A 20235-nucleotide genomic window follows, 5' to 3' on the forward strand; every position below is an offset into this window, starting at 1 on the left:
GCTGTGTCGTTCACTGCTCGCTTCTGCCTGGCTACAGCTTGCATGTCTTCAGGACAGCAGAGGTGTGAACCATGGCCTAACGTCAGCACAGGGGGCACCCATGGAGAGGTGGAGAGAGAGAGGAGGAGTGAGGAAGAGAGAGGGAGAGAGGGAGAAAGGGAGAGAGGATGAGAGATTGAGAGAGGGAAAGAGAGAGGGAGAGAGAACGACAAAGATGGAGAGAAGTATGACTCAAAGGGTGGAGAGCGAGAGTTATGCCATAAATGGGCAAATGAAAAAAGACTCCAGACATAACAAGAGAGGGAGAGAGGGAGAGAGAGAGAGAGAGAGAGAGAGAGGGAGGGAGAGGGAGAGAGAGAGAGAGGGGGGGAGAGAGAGAGAGATGGAGAGAGAGGGGGGGGAGAGAGAGAGGGAGAGAAAAAAAACATCTTCAGCACTCCTTTGTATCTGATAAGCGCTCATGTTCATTGTAATGAACACGTGTTCATTGACTTGTAATGCTTACAAGTCTGTGCTGGTTCCCATTTTGGTGTGCTGACCATAATTCTGTCCTGCTGGCACTGGTGTTCAGGGTTGATCAGATACTGTGACTGATCTCAGTAGCTGCTTTGAAAGTAAGATGTGTTTTTAAATCCAGCATGTGGTTTTAGTAGTCAGGTGGATAGAGTCTCATCTCATCAGTCTCGCCTTTTATCTGATTGCAATATTCCTTCTAAATCTATCACCATATTTCAAAATACCAATCAATGGATTACAAAAGCTCTTAAAACTATTAGCAATAAAAAGAAAATAACATTTCTGAGGCATAAAGAGGTTGTAAAGAGGACAAGGTTCCCATTAAACATGCCCAGACACGGCTGAAGGTGGGAGAGGGGAATCTTTGTTGAGCTTGGCAGGGTATTAAAATATGGCTTCAGTAAAACTGGCCAGAACTATTCAGGTGGAAGGGGTTGCTGAGGACAGTCTACTTGACACTTTTAACAATTTTAAAAGTATGTCAGATAAGAAAATCTAGAGTGTACCTGACTTACAGTAAGATCAGTCTTCTGAACAAGCTCTTAATGTTGAGTCTGTTGGTGTCATACCTCCTGATCCCCTTTCGCACCTGTTTGTCATTTGGCCAACGACTCAGCCAATTGGAGATGTCCAATCATATCTTTGTCACCGGAATATTGACATACTGAGTTGCCCAGATAAGGCTCGTCTTCCAGCAGCTAGTCCAGAACTCTCGTCTCCTAGTCCAGCTCTCTCTTGTCCCTTTTCACCAGCTGTATTTTTCTACATACAAATACTCTTAATAACAATATGTTTATTTGGAATTTGGGAGAAATGTCAGTAGTAGTTTATAGAATAAACTAAAATATTTTACTCAAACACTTACCTGTAAACAGTAAAGCCAGATAAACAGATCATTTTGCAGTGGTCTCTTGCTTTTTTCCAGAGATCTACATAATATGGATTGTAAATATGTCTACGTACTGTAGATACACACATTATATGTATCATATGTTGGTTTATGTTTCATTACAAATTAGAAGCCACCTGAAAGACCATAAACAGTGAATTATACCAAAGAAACGCACAGTCATGGACAAACCTGGAGTAGAGCTACAGATATATGAGGATTCTCCAATCACTGGGAGCCATGAGACAGAAATGAGGACATCAACAACCAAGTCCCTCCACAGGGTAAGACAGGCCCTCGAAAGCTGGAAAAGGAATCTAAATATATATTATATAACAGCAATATAAAATATGTAATATCATAGTAATATAAAAATAATATAATATAAAAAAGTCACAATTCTGCTGATATACCAGAGAAGACCAGAAAACCCTTCACAAGTAGAAGGGGCACAGTCACTCCACACTGTTGTGTTGTTGTGTTATCTACCCTATTTTGTTGTTGTGATATCCATCCTGTTGTGTTGTTGTGATATCCAGACTGTTGTGTTGTTGTGTTACCTAGTCTGTGGTGTTGTTATGATATCCATCCTGTTGTGTTGTTGTGATATCCACACTGTTGTGTTATCTACCCTGTGGTGTTGTGTTATCCACACTGTTGTTTTAGTGTCTCAATGGGTCCACTTCACTTGAACAGCTCTCTGAACTCAACTCCCCTATGTGCATTTCTCACATAATTGGCATATATTAACATAACATCACTGCATAATTTGCATACATTACCATAACATAACTGTGTATTACAACACACCCAAGGTCCAACATCCAATGGGTGTACATCAGCCGGTAGGTGAGGGGAGGGGCCTACAAAGTGTAAGATCCACTTACAGTCCAGGAACATGAAACATGAAACATCCATGAATACAACCAAGCAATGATGATGAGGGAGTGACTCAAACAGATGGGGGATGTAGTCACCATGGAAACAGAGAAGTGGCCATAGATGACATCACTAATCATGGCAGCACAAGATGCTGGCAGGGAAAGCACCCAAGATCATACACACCCAAGATCATACACAGGAACATATGCGATGTATATGAGATGGACACCCCCAGGTCCACATGAGAGGAGCCACAGACCTGTGTGGTCCTGATCCACATCCAGACAGATTAACAAACAGTGGGGAACCAACCAGACATTACGTAGAGATCAGTTGTGGTGACAGGTGTAGCCGTCCCAAGTGATGGAAATATCTAAAGGAAGAAACAGGAGAAGCTGGAAAAATATCAGGGACTGAAAGAAGAAACAGAGAGAATGTGGAAGGTTAATACCAAGGTTGTCCGTAAACTGGAGGAGCGGCAACAGATCACAGGAATGACAGCATCAATCCCAGTCCAGAGGAGAGCACAGTCCTAGAGACTGTACCACACCACATCCTCAAACTCCCAAGCCTGCCTGCCCGTGTGTGTGTGTGTGTGAGAGAGAGAGAGAGAGAGAGAGAGAGAGAGAGAGAGAGAGAGAGAGAGAGAGAGAGAGAGAGAAATTATGTACACAAGGCATTATGTACGTAAAATAAATGAGAAGGTCATTTGCACGATAGCTTTTCAGCCTTAAGACAAAACACGGATCTAAATACTAAATCTAAATCCTAAATCTAAACAGTAAACACAGTGGATGTAAACACACTGATGTAGACATAGATGTACATCTAGGTCTTTGTGTAATCGCCTCATTCATAACTCAGTACCACGACATTCTTGCTCCACCTGCTGTTTTACTCAGATAAGCGCTACCAAATCTTTTTAGTTTTTATTTTATCAATGTACATTTCCTCACATACTTGTACGTCAGCACTGTCCACCCTAGATGTGGTGATGTGATTTCTGCACCGGGACGGAAATAGATTAGACACTCAGGTTAAGAAGAATGAAGTTTGTCCTTCTACGCGCACTGTAAGGGTGATATTCCAATATGGCGAGCTCCATGCTGGTGAGTTCAATCCTGCGTCCACACACGCGTTTATTTCTCTACCACGACTACCTTTGGTTTAAACGGAGCCGTGTACTGGGCTGAAGGACTGGGTGTTACTGGGCTGCGGGTGTGTAGCCCATTTTAGCGCTTTAAGGCAAAACAGCCTGTACACGTTTGTAAGCGTTACACGGAGCTGTGGACACCCTGCGTAACCTGCTGGGGTGGGACGGCTAATAATAATAATAATAATAATAATAATATCTAATAATAACGTTTACGGCTCTGTAAACAGCTCTAATAGTTAATAACGTTTCTGGCTGTTGATTAAAATCAGAAGAAAGCGACTGATGTGTTAAATGTCTTGTGAACGGTCATGGTGGGTGGTAGTTATGAGTTAAATGTTTTGTGGATGGTAGATAAGTGCCCCACACCTCCACACCTGCTCACAGTCTTACAGCTCAACCACGCCTGGGTCGCCTCTCACGTGGCTCCGGCGGCTCGCGTGTCTTCCTTTCTGTGGGTTAGTGTCGCGCGAGGTGCCGGAGCTTGGCGGGGCTGTGCACCACGGCTGGGAGGTCTCATCACTCCACTCCAAAGTCCCTCTTCACCAAGATCCTCCTCCAGATGAATCAGAGGTTTTACGACGTAGAGGTGTTCTGGCGTTGGAGCAGGTGGCTCAAGTCTCGCAGAGTTCAACGTAAAAATGCGTAAGGCTGTTCTCTTACTGATCACACCTATATGATTATAGTGGGATATAACCAAGAGAAGGTTGTCCATGATTACCCACCTGTTAGAGGGTGCTGGGAATTTTTGCTTTGCCATGTTTTGAGAGGTTCTTTGTGTTTTTGCAGTTGTTTTGGGATTACCACCTTTGAGAACCTGCTGTTTCTCGTTTCTGCAGATACTTTGGTTTCACTCAGAAGAAGTTTGGAGTGAATATAGCAGCAGCGTATTACGTCCTACATCTCGGAGGAAGCTTCCGGTATGCTAGACTCACCTGAATTGACTAATATAGTTTAGTTTATGAATATATGTTGACTTCATTACAGTGCAGACTGTGTTTATATTGCATAATTAGTGTCATCTGTAGTTTGAGGGTATTTACCTTTACCATCAGGCTGTTTGTAGTGGTATGACGTTTGGGGGGGCACATTATCACTACAAAGGAGTAAACACTTCACTGCCTGATCGTTTTTTGTCTCCTTTTGGCACCACCCCCCAGGTTCACTGACCAATCAGAATGGGTTCATGCTAACTCAAGAGGGAAGTTTAGCTACAACTTCTTAAACACACCTGATTCAACTATTGAGGAGGTGGACCTGAGCAGGACTCTCATAAACCACAATGGGCTGGACAACATCGGTAACACTCACACACACAGTCAGGGCACATCATGCACAAACAGCGCACCATTCAGTCTCTGTGTGCAGGACTTGTACTGTGTCCAGAGTGTGTCTGAGTGCTCAGAACTCAGGTGACATCTTGAGGTACAAGTTAATTTTAGAACTTTCCATTAATGGTGTTAGTCAGTCTAATATGTTTTGTTGTAGGGGACTGACCCAGACAACTTCCCTGTGTTCTCATCATTCTCTCTCTTTCTCTCTCTCACACACACACACACACACACACACACACACAGTGAGTCAGAAGACTCTGCGCTCCCTTAGCGTGCAGGGCTGTCCCAATGTGGATGACTGGTTCCTTGCTCGCCTGCATGTCTTTGGTGAGAGCCTGCAGGAGCTGGACGTGTCCCACTGTCCTCGCATCACTGTGGGGGGCCTGGTGGCATTGCAGCACCTCCGGTAAGACAGCCTGCCCCAGATGTGGACACTCAAACATATTCTAGAGGCTTTATCCCACGAACAGCTATAAATGTTCTTTAAAGAGTGTAGGTGTAACCTGAGATTACTGCTGCTGGAGTGGGATGCGAGGGTGTGTGTGTGTGTGTGAGAGAGAGGGACAGAGACAGAGAGAGAGAGAGAGAGACACACAGACATCATCGTGCAGTAGTATATCCAGGTGGGTGGAACACCTCCAGCAGACTCTGTCTCTTGTCTGGAACTCCAGGAAGTTGCGGCGCCTGGATGTGTCATCGCTGGTGGGCGTGTCAAGCCCTAGTCTGGTGCGGATCCTTCTGGAGGAGATGCTGCCCCTCTGTGAGGTCACCGGAGCAGAATACGATCAGGGGTTCGTCCAGCACGACAGCATGGGACAGCTGAAGGAGGACACGGTCACTGCCACAAAGGCACACACAGACAGTGTCTCAGCAGCGCAGAGGCGATGATGGGATAGTGGCTGGAAACGCGCTCCTTCCCTGTCTGTATTTATCCTGCTGGCTCTGAGCCGCGCCTGGCTCCTTCTCACTCAGGGGAGTTCTTGTTCTTGCAGGCTGCATGACCTCTGACCCAGGAGGACTTGTGCTTCACATGGCAACAATGTACAATACAAGATTAGACCAAAATTCAAGAGCTGTTTTTATTGTATCCTCTTGTGTATCCTCTTGAAGTATATAAGGTATTTAACAAATTCTGCTTCATTTGTGGAATAAAACATTATTTAAAATTATCTACAATTACGTCTTTGATTTGACAAAAAGGTAGTGTCTCCTTTTCCATGTGTGAAGGCTTTAATCATGTGCTGGCGTCAAATCTATTTAGGAGAGTGTGATAAATCCCATAATACATCCTACAGACACACTAGACGTAAATGGTGCCAGCAGACCTGGAGGTGAGGAGAATGAAAACCGGGGAGGTGAAGGGCTCGTGTTCATGCAGCAGGCCGCGTGACGGTGCATTCACGGCCTGAGTTATGGAGCTTTTCTTCATGTTCAGCCAAGCAGCCAGAAAGGTTGGCATGCGACCTGCATTCTGTGTGGCTTGGAGCAGGTTTGTTTTTAGACTTATTTGTAGACTTCACATAGCTTTATAGACAGCTGCTTTTAAAGGTGCCGTCGGTTTCCAGCCGGACGGCTTTTGTTGTGAAACGTGCTGGTGCAGAGCGGTGACACTCCGTAATATCTTCCGGGTCTGTAAGAAGCACGAGTGCGCCCGCGAGCGAGTCCAAAATGAACGCGCGTGCAGCATAGCATTAGGTTACGCGTGCCGTAACCCGTTTGTTGTAGAAAGTACATGTGCAGGTACGCTGTCTTTGCTGTTTCAGTGTAATAAATGCATCTTTCCAAAAAAGCCTCAAGAGATATTACAGCCGCGTAGCGAGAAAACGACGTAATGTTTGTTTTTAGCACGTTAGCTCCGTTCACGCGCGCTCGTTTTGGACGCTCGCGGGCGCCCTCGTGCTTTAACCGGAAGTGGTTGTTGGTGCGACCAGTTATCGTGACGCACAAAACAATCAGTCGCCCCTCTAACCAGATTAGCTAGTTAGCTGCTTTCATACTCTCTAGATTATACTCTAGATTAGTGAGGCCTTCATACCGAGGAGGACATTAGCTAGATGTCTGGGTCTCGAGGTATTTATTACCACTAATGCTTAATCGGTGTTTCCCAACATCACCTTAAACAGCCTCATTCAGATCAGTCCTCACTTGGTACCTAGACATCGAGTTAGCAAGATGCCTTTTATTCTTAGCGATAACACTTTTATTTGGTTTGTCTTATAGAATCGACTAAAAGCGCAGAAGAAGCGACCGACAGAGCAGATCTCAAGGTACTGAATATACCCAAACCACCAGATAACAGGTCAGATGGGACCACTGGGTTTGAAGACCTGGACAAAAAAGAGCTCAAATGTATTAATCCCATCAGTCCCAATTCCAGCCTGTTTAAGATAAACAAAACTACAGGTTCATATTGTCTGCATGTGATTAGCCAACGTGACCCATGACTGCGAGTTTGGAGCGTAGTCGGTCCACTGGTGTGTCACCCTAGAAAGATGCCTTTCTCTTTTATCTCTTTTAATCTCTCCCCCTGTAGGCTGAATCAGACGACAGCAGTGAGGAAGAGGAGGTCCCTGGCGACACTGAAAGTAGGCGCTAGCTTTGTACTGGTCCCATCAGCCTGTGTAACTTGTGTTACTTGTGAGCTAAACTTCAATGTTCCCGTGTTTTCTAGTGGATTTCTTGCGAAGTCTGTTCTCTCGGACACTTGGCCTTAGTCCTGGAGAGAAGGTTCTTGATGAGCTGAGTCTGGAAGGGGTGGCGAGCTACATCCAGAGTGGGAAGTGTAAGTGTGAGAGAGCTGGGATCCTCCGCCATGGTCTGTGCGTTCTGGGATCCTCCGCCGTGGCCTGTGCGTTCTGGGATCCTCCGCCGTGGCCTGTGTGTTCTGGGATCCTCCGCCGTGGCCTGTGCGTTCTGGGATCCTCCGCCGTGGCCTGTGCGTTCTGGGATCCTCCGCCGTGGCCTGTGCGTTCTGGGATCCTCCGCCGTGGCCTGTGCGTTCTGGGATCCTCCGCCGTGGCCTGTGCGTTCTGGTATCCTCCGCCGTGGCCTGTGCGTTCTGGGATCCTCCGCCATGGCCTGTGCGTTCTGGGATCCTCCGCCGTGGCCTGTGCGTTCTGGGATCCTCCGCCGTGGCCTGTGCGTTCTGGGATCCTCCGCTGTGCCTGGGAACGAGTGTACAAGATGCCAATCTGAAAAGAATTTTAAAAAATCAGTAAATAGTAAAAGCAAAAGATGTTTTTAAAAGTTACTTTACCAAACACACCAAACTCCACCCCTTAAACAATCCTGTCTTTTCTTTAGGCAAGAACGTTATCTGTATGGTGGGCGCAGGAATATCCACATGTGAGTCACTCCATCTGTATTGGCCATCCAGACTCTAACAGACCCAGCATTTAATAAACTCTTAAGAATTAAATAGGGTGGTGAAAGAAAATCTTGCATATTTGTAGCATGATGTTTAAGACAACCTGCAGGTCCGAATCCCCTCGGCGGTAACAGTAGGGCTCTGTTCTCCACACAGCTGCTGGGATTCCTGACTTCCGCTCCCCTGGAACTGGACTCTACGCTAACCTGCAGCACTACAACCTCCCCTACCCTGAGGCCATCTTCCAGATTGATTACTTCAAGGTTGGCCTTCTCCAGGGCTGTTGTGTTCAGAGGGTGTGTGTAACGTGACGGTCCTTCAGGTGACTGACCTGACATCTCTCTTCCCCACTGTCAGAAACATCCAGAACCTTTTTTTGCGCTGGCCCGGGAGCTGTACCCAGGACAGTTCAAGGTCAGAATAAACTGCCCCGTCGCTCAGAGATCTGCAGTGACCAGGTGTATCTCTGTTTTAACAACAAAAAATGGTATTTGTTTGTTTGTTTCAGCCAACACTGTGTCACTACTTCATCAGGATGCTGAAGGATAAAGGGATCCTGAAACGCTGCTACTCACAGGTGTTGCGTCCTGACTCTGTCCCACAGGGTCTGTCTGCCTGCCCACTGCTCTTGTCCTGATGTTATCCTGATGGTCACTTACATGGTACTCTGTCCAATCGAGGGGTTTTGTTTTCCATTATGGTGTTTTGCTTTGTGGTGTTTGTCAGAACATTGATACTTTAGAGAGGGTTGCTGGGCTAGAAGGAGAGGATCTGATTGAAGCCCACGGCACTTTTCACACCTCTCACTGCGTGAGCCAGTTCTGCAGCAAGGAATACAGCATGGCGTGGATGAAAGGTGCCCACCCTCACTTCACTCTGCGCTGCACTCAGACTGCTCCTTTACGTGGTGTTGAGTTAGCAGGTGGCTAACAGACCCGTAATGATCCTTAATGCCCCACTTTCTGCCCCTGATCCCGGCACAGACAAAATCTTCTCTGAAGTCATTCCCAAGTGTGACGCCTGTAACAGCCTAGTGAAACCCGGTCAGTTCTCACTCCGTACTGCGCTGCACTGCTGCTTTTATGTCTCAGTGTAGTTTTTGTGTTGCAGTTAAATTCATTATGTGTAAATTCGAAGTGAAAAGTCTGAGGACGCATGCAAATTTGGTGTGATTAACACTCTGTAAACAAAAACTTGTTTTTAAGGTTATAAACAAATGTTTTCTCAAACATGTCTTGATTCAGTATGTAGATGATGGTGTAATTTATTTTTGGTATAAGGTAAAATTTAATGTAGATACTGAATAATTCTTAGTTCCTACTGAATAATCTGTCTGGAGTTTAAGGGTTAAGCACGCATGGTGTTTAATGCGTTATTGGTGTGTAACAGTAACACTAATCTGACTCTCATCTGTGGCGCAGACATCGTGTTCTTTGGGGAGAATCTTCCATCTCGGTTCTTTACATCAATTAAAAATGTAAGGGAACCATCATGAGCGTGAGCACTGACAACCAATCACACACCGTGCCTGTTACTGCGTGCGCTCTCTCTCTCTCTGTCACTCGCTTGCTTGCTCCCCCACCGTCTGTCTGTCTCATCCCCCTCAGGACTTTCCTAACTGTGATCTCCTCATCATCATGGGCACATCTCTGCAGGTTCAGCCATTTGCGTCTCTTGTTAGCAGGTGAGAAGCACATCCAGTTCTCTGAGTAGAGCATGTCTACAGTGCTCATGTCCACAGTCCTGCTGGTCCTTTGCCTCTGTCTTAACTCCTGTGTTGTGTGAGCAGGGTTCCAAAAAACTGTCCTCGTGTCCTCATCAACATGGAGAAGACAGGACAGGTACAGCTGTCTCACAGTGTGGCACCGTTATGCTGTCTTCTCTTCTAACTCTCAGTGACGATGTCTCCTTATTTGCTTCCAGGCGAGTTTTGCAGCAGGACTTCTGGGCTTTGGAGGAGGCCTGGACTTTGATTCTGATGGAGCTTACAGGTCAGTCGCCACACGTCTGTCGTACCTGCTCCATGGTGCGTTAGCATGTCTGTACGATCCGATGTGGGCGCTCTGAGGATTTCAGATGATGATGTGAATGCCGACTTGTTGACAGGGACGTGGTGTACCTAAGCACGTGTGATGATGGCTGTATGGCTCTCGCAGACCTGCTGGGCTGGAAGGTAGAGGAAACATTGCGTACATTCTCTCTCACACATGCGCGCACACACACACACACACACACTCCCAGAGCCTTGACTCATCTCAGAACTGCAGTTTGCTAGCACAACTTCCTTTCGTTGTGTTTTTTTTTTTTTTATCATCTGAGGCGGAGCTTGAGGAGTTGGTGAAGCGTGAGCATGCTGCGATTGACAGCAAAGATGCAAGCAAGAAAGATGCGACGGCCAATCAGAGCTCTGAATGCTCAGACAAGTCTAGCCCAGGACCGGAGGCTAGGAAGAGTGACTATCAGTAGAACACACAAACGGAAAGTCTACCAGTGAGCAGGGATGGTCCATACGGCTGAAAGCTCGGTCTCTTTGCTCTGTGTCCTCCAGTCCCTGTCTGTGTGAAGCTTGTATAGCTGCCTAAAATCAGACAAAATGTCTAAAAATGGAAAATGGTCGGTTTCACAGGAAACATATTTGGGAAAGATAATTTTACCAAGAATCTCCGCCCATCTTGTAATGGTCTTTTTATTACAGAGCTTTATGGAGTCCAAACTGTGCTGTGTGTTCTAAAGGAGAGAGAGGTCATGCGGCCACACTGCACAGGAGCGCCACCTAGTGGCAGGGGCTACACCCCAGCAGTCAACACCACCGTGTAGTTCAGCCAACTTATGAAATGCATGCAGCTTTTATTGATTGATCTTAATTTTAATATTAATGCTTATAACATTATGAAACCTAGACATTTTTGTATAATTGATTTTGTATTGTGTTCTTTAATAATGTATTTCTCTAAATCAATTCTAGTAATATAATCCCAGCAGGCTATTGCGTTGTCGTTTGCGGTGTGTCTCCGTTGGTTCTGGCGTGTTCTGCAGAAACAACTGCTGTAAAAAACTCTTCAAATGCAAGAAGTAAACAAAACCCAAATCTGTTTCATTTTCTTCATTCTTTACTCCCTTTCATTCTTTCTTGCGATTCTGTCCTGTTTACACCTGTATAAAGCAGCTTACTGAACTCTAGACCCTGATGTCTGGTCTGTAAGGACAAGCTGGAAGGGTTCAATAGTGCTTGTTCTGTTCCTGACAACCATAATGCTCTCCTACAGTTGCGTTTGTCACACTCACATGATCAACCCGTGCTGGATGTCATAACTGGATAAATCTTTAGTTAATTAGACCTGTACTACTCATCCTCAACATGAAGATGGAACACCTCTGCTGTCCACCAGGAAAGGAAAACAACTGATTAACCTGGCCTGTCCAGGCCCTGTCCAGCCTGTGTCCTGTACACTTGGGGACAGTCCTAGCTGGAGTAACCAGTACATGATACTTTAGGCCTCATACAACATGTGTAAACTGGTAAAGCACAGGCTAGTAGCTCATAACCATTACCCAGTTTCTTACCTTACAGATTCAGTGTTGTCTGATTTTATATTTATTGAGTATGTATCCTTGTATGTCGTGGCATCGCTGTTATTTTTGATAAACATTACTGACTCAGCTCTTCACTTTTTCTTTTCTTTTTCTCATTTTAAGTTTCTGTTCCTGCATTATTTTTAATCGTTTTCATTCTTCAGAGATATTACTTTATTGTTTAGAGATAACCATACTGAATTACATCAACACAACACCCTTGAGTTATATTTGATAATCTGATAATAATCTGATATTCTGCCTGTTTTTTGTTTTTTTGTATATTCTGTTCTTTGGATTTATCCCCCAAAAATAATGAATAATGTACCAGTAAAATGTCACTTTATTTGACGTTAGTGTTCAGATCAACACTTCTGTGATTTATGACAAATTATGAATGACTAAACATGCAAAAATATAAATGATTAGAAATGGTAAATCTTTCAGTAGTAGCACTGAGAGTAGCTGCTTCAGATTTGTGAATATTATAATATTAATCTGATAACTCAGGAAAGAAATGGAGAGTTTGTACAAAATTGTAACTAAAAATGCAACAAAATTGCCTTTTTAAAAAATAATTGCATGAACTGCTCTTGTCTCTTTATAGCCACGTTATGGTATGAGCACTCCCCACTGAATACAGAGCTGTTCACCACCACCTACACGCAAGCGTGTGTGTGCTGTGGTGTGCATGTGTGTGAGAGAGTTTGAAAAGTTTACCACGCTGTTGTGACAGGCGGAGGGCGAGGACAGACCTGTAGAAGCACACATAGTGTTAAGCGACGCAGTCTGGTCTCCGAGTCCAGCAGCTCAGCCTGGGGGACTTGAGTTCCTGGGAGTCCAGCTCTGGGGACGTTACCGGCCGGATCACACAGCGAGCGGACACATTTACGCACCACAGGACAGAGGGAGTGAGCCATGTGAGACGCTACATGTGTCAAACGAACCACACGCACCTGCTGGAGACCAGCAGAGCTCAGACAGCAGCACACATACCTGTAGAGCGTACGTGACTGTTTCACTTTGATATAATGATCTAAAAGTTCTGTGTATTCGAATGTTGAATTGTTGTGGGGGTAAATTTTTAGTTCTGCCCTCACGGTGGTTGGTAGATGTGATTGTAGATGAACTGTCACAAATATGCTCTATCTTAAAAATCATTCAGATATTTTGACTTTGGCATTTCTAATTTAGTAGTTTATGTTTACTCGATACCTGCCTGATATATATTGGTCTCTACACAAAGCCACTGATCCTTTAAGACACTTTCAACTGGAAATGCTCCTGTACATCTTCAGCAACCACACACGCATGCGTGCGGCCTCACTTCAACAGCTCCACCTCCAAGTTTGAATTTCTGCTTTTTGAAGACAGTTAAAATTTCACGGTTGATAAAATCTGTTGGTAAGATGACAAGAAGCATAACGAAAGCGCAGATAAGACCAGAGCGAGAAGATTCAGGCAGGACGTAGAAGGATGTGGGCATGCGAGTCTTGTCTCATTTCCTACTTTTCTCTTACTTCACTTCTCTGTGTTTCGTTACAATGGCAGAACCCTGAAAGCACCCTGATTAGACTTCACAACCAGATTATGGCCCCACCCATCAGATAAAATGAGAGGATTAGACGATGAGTCAGACAGTGGGGAAAGGTGAGAAGCAACAAACATCCTCACCAGGGTGACCTGGTTCCATTTACAGAGATTACACAGAAATTCCAACACACTTACAAATGAAACTAAAATAACTTGATTTTCTTTGACGTGCACCACAAAAATATTAGAATGTGTATGCTACATCACTTAACAAAAAATAAAGACAATCAAAACTGAGTGAGGGTTTCAGGAACAGGTTATTAACTCAAATTATCAAGGCTACAATATCCAACCAGATTTGTCAACAGTGAACTTGGGAAAAAAGGATTCAGAAACACACAACAGTATATTTGTGTGTATTTCATAGAAGGCTGGACTGGCTCTTTCGTTCTCCCAGACAGTGGTGGGGTCATGGCACTTTGCCACTGCAGTGTACATGTGTTTGTGTGTCTGTAGAAGGCGTATGACTGTGTGCCCAGAGTTGTTCTGTGGGAGTGTGTGGTGTCAGGGCCGCTTCCAGTGGGGTGTGGGTCGGTCCATCCTTGTACTCTCAGGGTGGTAGCTGTCAGTCAAGCCTGTTTGGTGTGGGTGATGGACTCCACCAAAGGTCTGCATGGGGGCAGTCCTCATCAGGACAGGAGGGCTTCTGGTGGGGCTGTGACAGGATCTGAGGTAACTGGGGTACTGGGAGGATCTGCGGTAACTGGGGCACTGGGAGGATCTGAGGCAACTGGGGTACTGGGAGGATCTGAGGTAAATGGGGCACTGGGAGGATCTGAGGTAACTGGGGCACTGGGAGGATCTGAGGTAACTGGGGTACTGGGAGGATCGGAGGTAACTGGGGCACTGGGAGGATCTGAGGTAACTGGGGTACTGGGAGGATCTGAGGTAACTGGGGCACTGGGAGGATCTGAGGTAACGGGCACTGGGAGGATCTGAGGTAACTGGGGTACTGGGAGGATCGGAGGTAACTGGGGCACTGGGAGGATCTGAGGTAACTGGGGCACTGGGAGGATCTGAGGTAACTGGGGTACTGGGAGGATCTGAGGTAACTGGGGCACTGGGAGGATCTGAGGTAACTGGGGTACTGGGAGGATCGGAGGTAACTGGGGTACTGGGAGGTAACTGGGGTACTGGGAGGATCGGAGGTAACTGGGGTACTGGGAAGTTATATAGCTGCATCGCTGCTAATGAGAACAATGACCGTCTGACCTTTACATATCAAATGGTTTTGCTCTTTTTTGTGGCCAATACACAAATCACTGGCTTCTTCAGAAGTGCTGCTGGTTTCTTTGTGGTTTTAAAGACATAAAAATACAGATGTTGAGACTTCTTCTCATGTCTCTGCTAAAATGCTAAGATACAATGCTACATAAACATTCAGTCTAAAATGACTGAATTACATTCAAGTGACATTTGAAATATTTTTCTCGTTTTTACATTTTAAAATAGTTCTGTTATTTGTTAACTATTCGCATAAAATGCATTAATTCATAATTATGGTGTAGTTTACATCATTGTCAAGAGCGACCACTTTTTGGACCTAAAGTTTGTGGTTTAATGATCCCCATCTCAGTGTCCACCTCCACTGGGTGGGGTGGTAGTGGGGGTCTTCACTGAGGTCAATTCAGGACTGGAGAGAGTTTTTTCCAGTTGGGGTGGGCATTTGGTCAGTGTGACATCACATCCAGCATCAAACCATGCCGCCACAACCACAGAGATTTCCCACTTATCAGTGTCTCACCTGGCAGGTGTGATGTCAGCTCCCATGTGTGTGAAATGGGAAAGGGTGTGCAGGTTTGTGTCGAGCACTTTAGGGCTTTGTAATGCATTGCTTTTGTTATTTACTTTACACTCAGTACATCTGTGCATATACTACACACGTAACTGTTAGTGACTGTAGCATTAAGTATAGCATAAAGTATAGTTTAAAGTGTAAGTACAAATTATGTATTAGCCAGGGTTACTCTGCTTACCCATACATGTATCCAGACACTCTTCTTCCATGGCAAGTGTGGATGACACGGTGACCAACGGGGTCTGTGTGCGTCACAAGGGCCCGCTGAGACTCCTGCAGGGGTTGCAGCTGTGTCGAGGGGCCTGGGGCCCCGGAGACCCGTGGGACAGGCACAGCGCACACGCTGCACTCTGGGGCAGACCGCCAGGGGTAAGTCTCTCATGTTACACACATACGGTACATTACAAACGTTGAAAACTGTTGACAGTTCAGCACAATTGAGAGTACGACCACATTTTCGGATGCTTCCCTTTGTTTGCTTCCTCTTAGCAAAATATTGCAGAAGTAATGATAGATGAACTTGGATTATATAGGACAGAGAGAGGTCTAACAGATCTAACATGATGGCACCAAGTATGTGAAGAAAGAAATGTAACCGTCTGAAATTTTTGTGGACATAATGTAAACATAGGGCTTCTGGGAATTTGGGAATGTCAGTAGATGGGAAATCAAAGACTTTAAATATAGGGTATATGTTTATATACATATATACAGGGTAGGAGGGGTTAGGAACGCTGTCATTTATCTTTAAGGGTCTGACCTAGTGCTGAGTCACTCTGAACCAGAAAAAACCCCCAACATATTTCACAACTTTCTTTCTTTTGTTCTTTCTTTCTTTTTGAAGAGGCTTCAACACTTTGACACTGTTTGCAGGACAGGGTTCTGCACTCTTTCCTCTTGAACAGAAAGGGAAGTCTCTCCTTCCCCTGCCTGAGAGGCACCAGGCTGGTTCCACATTAGATCCTAAACGGGACATGTGGTTAGGCACCTGCCCATCATCTGACCTCGTTAACTGACCTCTCTTACCGTTGCACTTCATTTAGTAGAAACCTAGAATCTGAGAGTATACAGGGAATGTCAAAGTATACACATATATAAGAATATGACCTCATGCCTGACATGATAACTCATTATTTGATTAAAGATTCCTTCCCGTCACTCTGAGCTAAGCTGCGCAGGTCAGAAGCTGATCGTGTCTCATGACTTCCCTTTGAATTCTAGTGAACTCTACGAATTTAACTTGTCACCTGGTTATTTTTGGTTTTGGTTTAGCTGAAGATCTCTGAGTACATCATCTTCCTTTTGTGTGTGGTTTGTGGTGTGTGGGTGTGTGTGTGTGTGCATACTTGCATGTATGTAGCCTGTGTGCATGTGTGTGCATCTGTATGTTGTAGAATTAGTCACAGGAAAGCCAATGTGCTTACAGAGAAATGACCAGGTTACTCCAGGTTACGCTCTGGGGACAAGCTGCACCCAGACAATCATTAGCGCTGACATTATGATTATCAACCACCCTGTAACTGCCCAGCACTGACCCAGTGTCCAACGTCCAGCACTGACCCAGTGTCTCGTGTCCAGCACTGCCCCAATGTCTCACATCCAGCAATGATCCAGTGTCCAGCACTGATCCAGTGTGCAGCACTGACCCAGTTTCCAGTATCTCGCACTGACCCAGTGTCCAGCACTGACCCAGTCCTTATCTCTGCACTAGTGTAGTTGGAACTCCCCTGACCTTTAAAGCTACAGTAGCATGTAAACCTGTGCACTTGTTTAAATGGAGCCCAGCTGTCCTGAGCTGTCCTCTCTGTCTCACTCTCAACAGAGTTTCCTGGTGGTGGATGACTCCTCCTCCCAGAACAAGCTGCTGTGTGTATCTGTGGATGGCCAAGACAAGACCGTCCTTGACTTTTCCATCCTGCTCACTGGCACAGGTGAGTGGCACAGCCACTGGACCCCCAGTCGAGTGATAGATAGAGGTCAAGCACTGAGAGACAAAGGTCAAATGCCAAGAGATAAAGGTCAACATCTGAGGGACAAAGGTCAAACGATGTGAAGCGTCAGAGAGGAGTGTAAAACACATAAACCGAGAGAAAGGAGTGCAAACGTGGCTACACGCAAACAGCAAGGTTACACACACACTGATCTCCTAAACACACACAGATCTAATGTACACATACAGATCTCCTAAAGCAGAGCTACGTGGATTATCTCTGCGTGTTCCGGTTCATGCACACAGGCTGTACTCTTCGTTAATGATGACATTGTTACCTCATGGGTAGGAAATGTTTCTTTTTGAGTACGACCCACCTGCAGTGAGGAGCTTATTTAAGTGTTTACTTAAGACGTGACCACCAGAAGCCAGAGCAACACTTCCTGCTTCCTGCAGCCTGCTGATGAGGTTAACACCAGTCTGTCCAGTTTCTATATCTGACTCAATCTCTCTCTCTCTCTCTCTCTGTCTCTCTCTCTCTCTCTCATTCACTCACTCACACACTTTCTCTCACTCTCTCTCTCTCTCACTCACTCACTCACACACTCTTTCTCTCACTCACTCACTCTCTCTCACTCACTCACTCACTCACTCACTCACACACTCTCTCTCTCTCTCTCTCTCTCTCTCTCTTTCTCTCTCTTCCTCTGTCTCTGTTCCTGTCTTGACTCTATTCCCTTGCAGCTCTACAACTAAGCACTTCTCGTCTGACTTTCTGTGACCTTCTGCAGCTGGTGACATTCTACACTCTAAGCAGGTGAGGCACTATGAGGTCGTGTCTTTTGGTCGGGGCTGGTGGAAGATCAAGTGGAGATGGGATCCTACGGAAGTGTGTTTGTGCAGGCATGTCCTAATGTCAGAGCGTTCAGACCTGTAAGATGAGTGTCCAACTGCTCAACAAGACCTGAAGAAATTGGGTTTTCCATCCTCCAAGCACCAAAAAGGTTTTCAAATGCTCAGATGTAGAGGTTGTGATTAGAGCTGTATCACGGGCCACTGTGAGGGTGTTTCATACTAACTCTCTCTCTCTGACTATTTCTGAATATGTGAGAAGCTGTTAAATCTGGGACATTGAACATCATTTTTGGAATTAATTCTGCAATAAATCGTAAATTTTGAGCATTCTGTTAGAAAGGGATTTTTGTTCTTTTTTTTTTTGGCAGCCAAGCTTGATTTATTCTCTATAGCGAGTTCTCACTGAGTCTTTACTCCATCCAGGTGGTTCTGAGTTCTTCCACACTCACTGTGGTCACTGTGGTCAGGTTGTCTGTCTGTCTCTCTCTCTCTCTCTCTCTCTCTCTCTCTCTCTTAGAGATGTGCTGCCATTGTGTTTGTTGGTGCCTTCATGGGTGTGTAGCCTGACCAAACAGCCAAGCCACCTGCTTCCACAGCTGGGCCCAAGTTAGTCTATCTACTGTTCCATCCCAGCTGTCACTTACACTGTACTTCACACAGTGCACTGCTCTTTCTCTCTACTCATATGTGTGTGTGTGTGTGTGTGTGTGTGTTAGAGGCCTGGCTTTGTCCTTCAACAGATCTTCAGCCTGTGGTAATGACTCCAGGAACAACAGACTCTCAGGACACTGTGATGTGTAGCATACAGGTGTCATCATCTTTGTCATAAACACTAATAATGCTTCAGTTCCATGGCGTATGATACAGACCTGTCCTGTGATGTACACTGTGTGTGATACAGACCTGTCCTGTGATGTACACTATGTGTGATACAGATTTGTCCTGTGATGTACACTGTGTGTGATACAGACCTGTCCTGTGGTGTACACTATGTGTGATACAGACCTGTCCTGTGATGTACACTGTGTATGATGCAGACCTGTCCTGTGGTGTACACTATGTGTGATACAGACCTGTCCTGTGATGTACACTGTGTATGATACAGACCTGTCCTGTGATGTACACTATGTGTGACACAGACCTGTCCTGTGATGTACACTATGTGTGACACAGACCTGTCCTGTGATGTACATTGTGTGTGATACAGACCTGTCCTGTGGTGTACACTATGTGTGATACAGACCTGTCCTGCCGTATGGCAGGTTTTGTTGTTGGCCTCCTTTTGTTCTTCACTTATTGCATCTTCATTTTACACCAGTTGACGACATCCAGTGGTGCCCTGTGTATCATCAACCCTCTGTACCTACACGAGCACGGAGATGATTGGCTGACATACACCTCAGCCAGCCCACAGCCTGCCAGTTACCCAGACCTTAAAAGAGACAGGAGAATGAGCACAGCAAGACCATGTGTAGGGGCGGGGCTAAAGAAGGGGGGCGTTTCACTGGACAAGCCCTCCAATAGTAGTGACCAGTCAGGTAACAGAGAATGCTGAGCCATTTCTATTTTTTATTGAGCTGTATTTAAGGTACTATGATAATTTGCAGTATTCATTTAGAAAAAGAGCTTACATCATTCAACAGTTTAAACTAGAGGAGACGCTAGGCCAGTTTATTCTAGAACACATTCTAGGTCAGTTTAATCTAGAGCAGAGTTCTAACCAGTTTAATATAGATCTGACTGTGGGTCAGTTTAATCTAGAGCAAAGCTCTAACCAGTTTAATGTAGAGCAGACTCTAGGTCAGTTTAATCTAGAGCAGACTCTGGGTCAGTTTATTCTAGAACAGACTCTAGGCCAGTTTAATCTAGAGCAAAGCTCTAACCAGTTTAATATAGATCTGACTGTGGGTCAGTTTAATCTAGAGCAAAGCTCTAACTAGTTTAGTATAGAGCAGAGCTCTTCTGTTGTCCTTGTCATCCAGCTCAATTCTGCAAATACGTACAGCAGGACAATGTAAACATATCAAAGACATCAGTTTTTCAAATGGCTACACTGAGCTAACCTGCTCCTTTTGCAGTGAGTATTCTCATGTACTTCATGTCTCCAGTAGGGGGTGCTGTTCAGAGCCCCGTCTCGCCAGTGACTACAGAGGGTGTGGTTTTGCGTAGGTCAAGTTGTTCAACAACACCAGACCCTGTGAGGAGGGAGAGTGCAGAGTCTCTAGGCCCTGTTCCACAATCTCCACACCGCGTGTCTTGGGTCGAAGACAAATTCTGGCTGAACCCTCCTCCTTCACCCTCTCTGCTTCAGCCCCCATGCCTGGAACTGGACTCACTGTCAATCA

General features: G+C 45.5%; 3 protein-coding genes across 6 annotated transcripts in view; all 3 read left to right on the forward strand.

Moving 5' to 3' along the window:
- Nucleotides 1-3187: 3187 nt before the first annotated feature.
- si:ch1073-228b5.2 (distal membrane-arm assembly complex protein 2) lies at nucleotides 3188-5943 on the forward strand. Its single transcript, XM_027021705.2, has 6 exons — nucleotides 3188-3396; nucleotides 3904-4085; nucleotides 4280-4360; nucleotides 4601-4740; nucleotides 5018-5180; nucleotides 5446-5943. Exons 1-6 carry the CDS (start codon nucleotides 3379-3381, stop codon nucleotides 5660-5662), a joined length of 801 nt encoding a protein of 266 aa, XP_026877506.2. The 5' UTR covers nucleotides 3188-3378; the 3' UTR covers nucleotides 5663-5943.
- Nucleotides 5944-6411: 468 nt separating this feature from the next.
- Nucleotides 6412-11233, forward strand: sirt2 (sirtuin 2 (silent mating type information regulation 2, homolog) 2 (S. cerevisiae)). Of its 2 annotated transcripts, none has more exons than XM_027021703.2 (16): nucleotides 6412-6514; nucleotides 6995-7041; nucleotides 7308-7359; nucleotides 7446-7556; nucleotides 8078-8119; nucleotides 8298-8404; nucleotides 8499-8555; nucleotides 8650-8718; nucleotides 8868-8997; nucleotides 9125-9184; nucleotides 9563-9618; nucleotides 9749-9825; nucleotides 9931-9982; nucleotides 10065-10132; nucleotides 10248-10314; nucleotides 10461-11233. In XM_027021703.2, coding segments are annotated over exons 3-16 (1044 nt in total). In that variant the 5' UTR covers nucleotides 6412-6514; nucleotides 6995-7041; nucleotides 7308-7358; the 3' UTR covers nucleotides 10608-11233. The 2 variants fall into 2 exon arrangements, with proteins under 2 accessions (XP_026877504.1, XP_026877503.1); XM_027021702.2 differs by lacking the exon at nucleotides 6412-6514 and adding an exon at nucleotides 6525-6844.
- A 101-nt stretch (nucleotides 11234-11334) lies between these two features.
- Nucleotides 11335-20235, forward strand: part of rinl (Ras and Rab interactor-like) — a 12714-nt gene continuing 3813 nt past the window's right edge. The window contains exons 1-9 of one of the 3 annotated variants that reach the window (XM_027021698.2): nucleotides 11335-12719; nucleotides 13266-13364; nucleotides 15300-15474; nucleotides 16928-17036; nucleotides 17780-17852; nucleotides 18408-18496; nucleotides 18607-18698; nucleotides 19209-19428; nucleotides 19999-20235. The exon at nucleotides 19999-20235 is cut by the window's right edge and continues 372 nt beyond it. In XM_027021698.2, coding sequence (XP_026877499.2) covers nucleotides 13327-13364; nucleotides 15300-15474; nucleotides 16928-17036; nucleotides 17780-17852; nucleotides 18408-18496; nucleotides 18607-18698; nucleotides 19209-19428; nucleotides 19999-20235 — 1033 coding nt within the window. In that variant the 5' untranslated portion in view covers nucleotides 11335-12719; nucleotides 13266-13326. The remainder of the gene's footprint in view (nucleotides 12720-13265; nucleotides 13365-15299; nucleotides 15475-16927; nucleotides 17037-17779; nucleotides 17853-18407; nucleotides 18497-18606; nucleotides 18699-19208; nucleotides 19429-19998) is intronic. The other 2 variants (XM_027021701.2, XM_027021699.2) reach the window with 2 other exon arrangements.

The sequence above is a fragment of the Electrophorus electricus genome, chromosome 7 (genome assembly GCF_013358815.1).
Source record: "Electrophorus electricus isolate fEleEle1 chromosome 7, fEleEle1.pri, whole genome shotgun sequence".
Classification (NCBI taxonomy): domain Eukaryota; kingdom Metazoa; phylum Chordata; class Actinopteri; order Gymnotiformes; family Gymnotidae; genus Electrophorus; species Electrophorus electricus.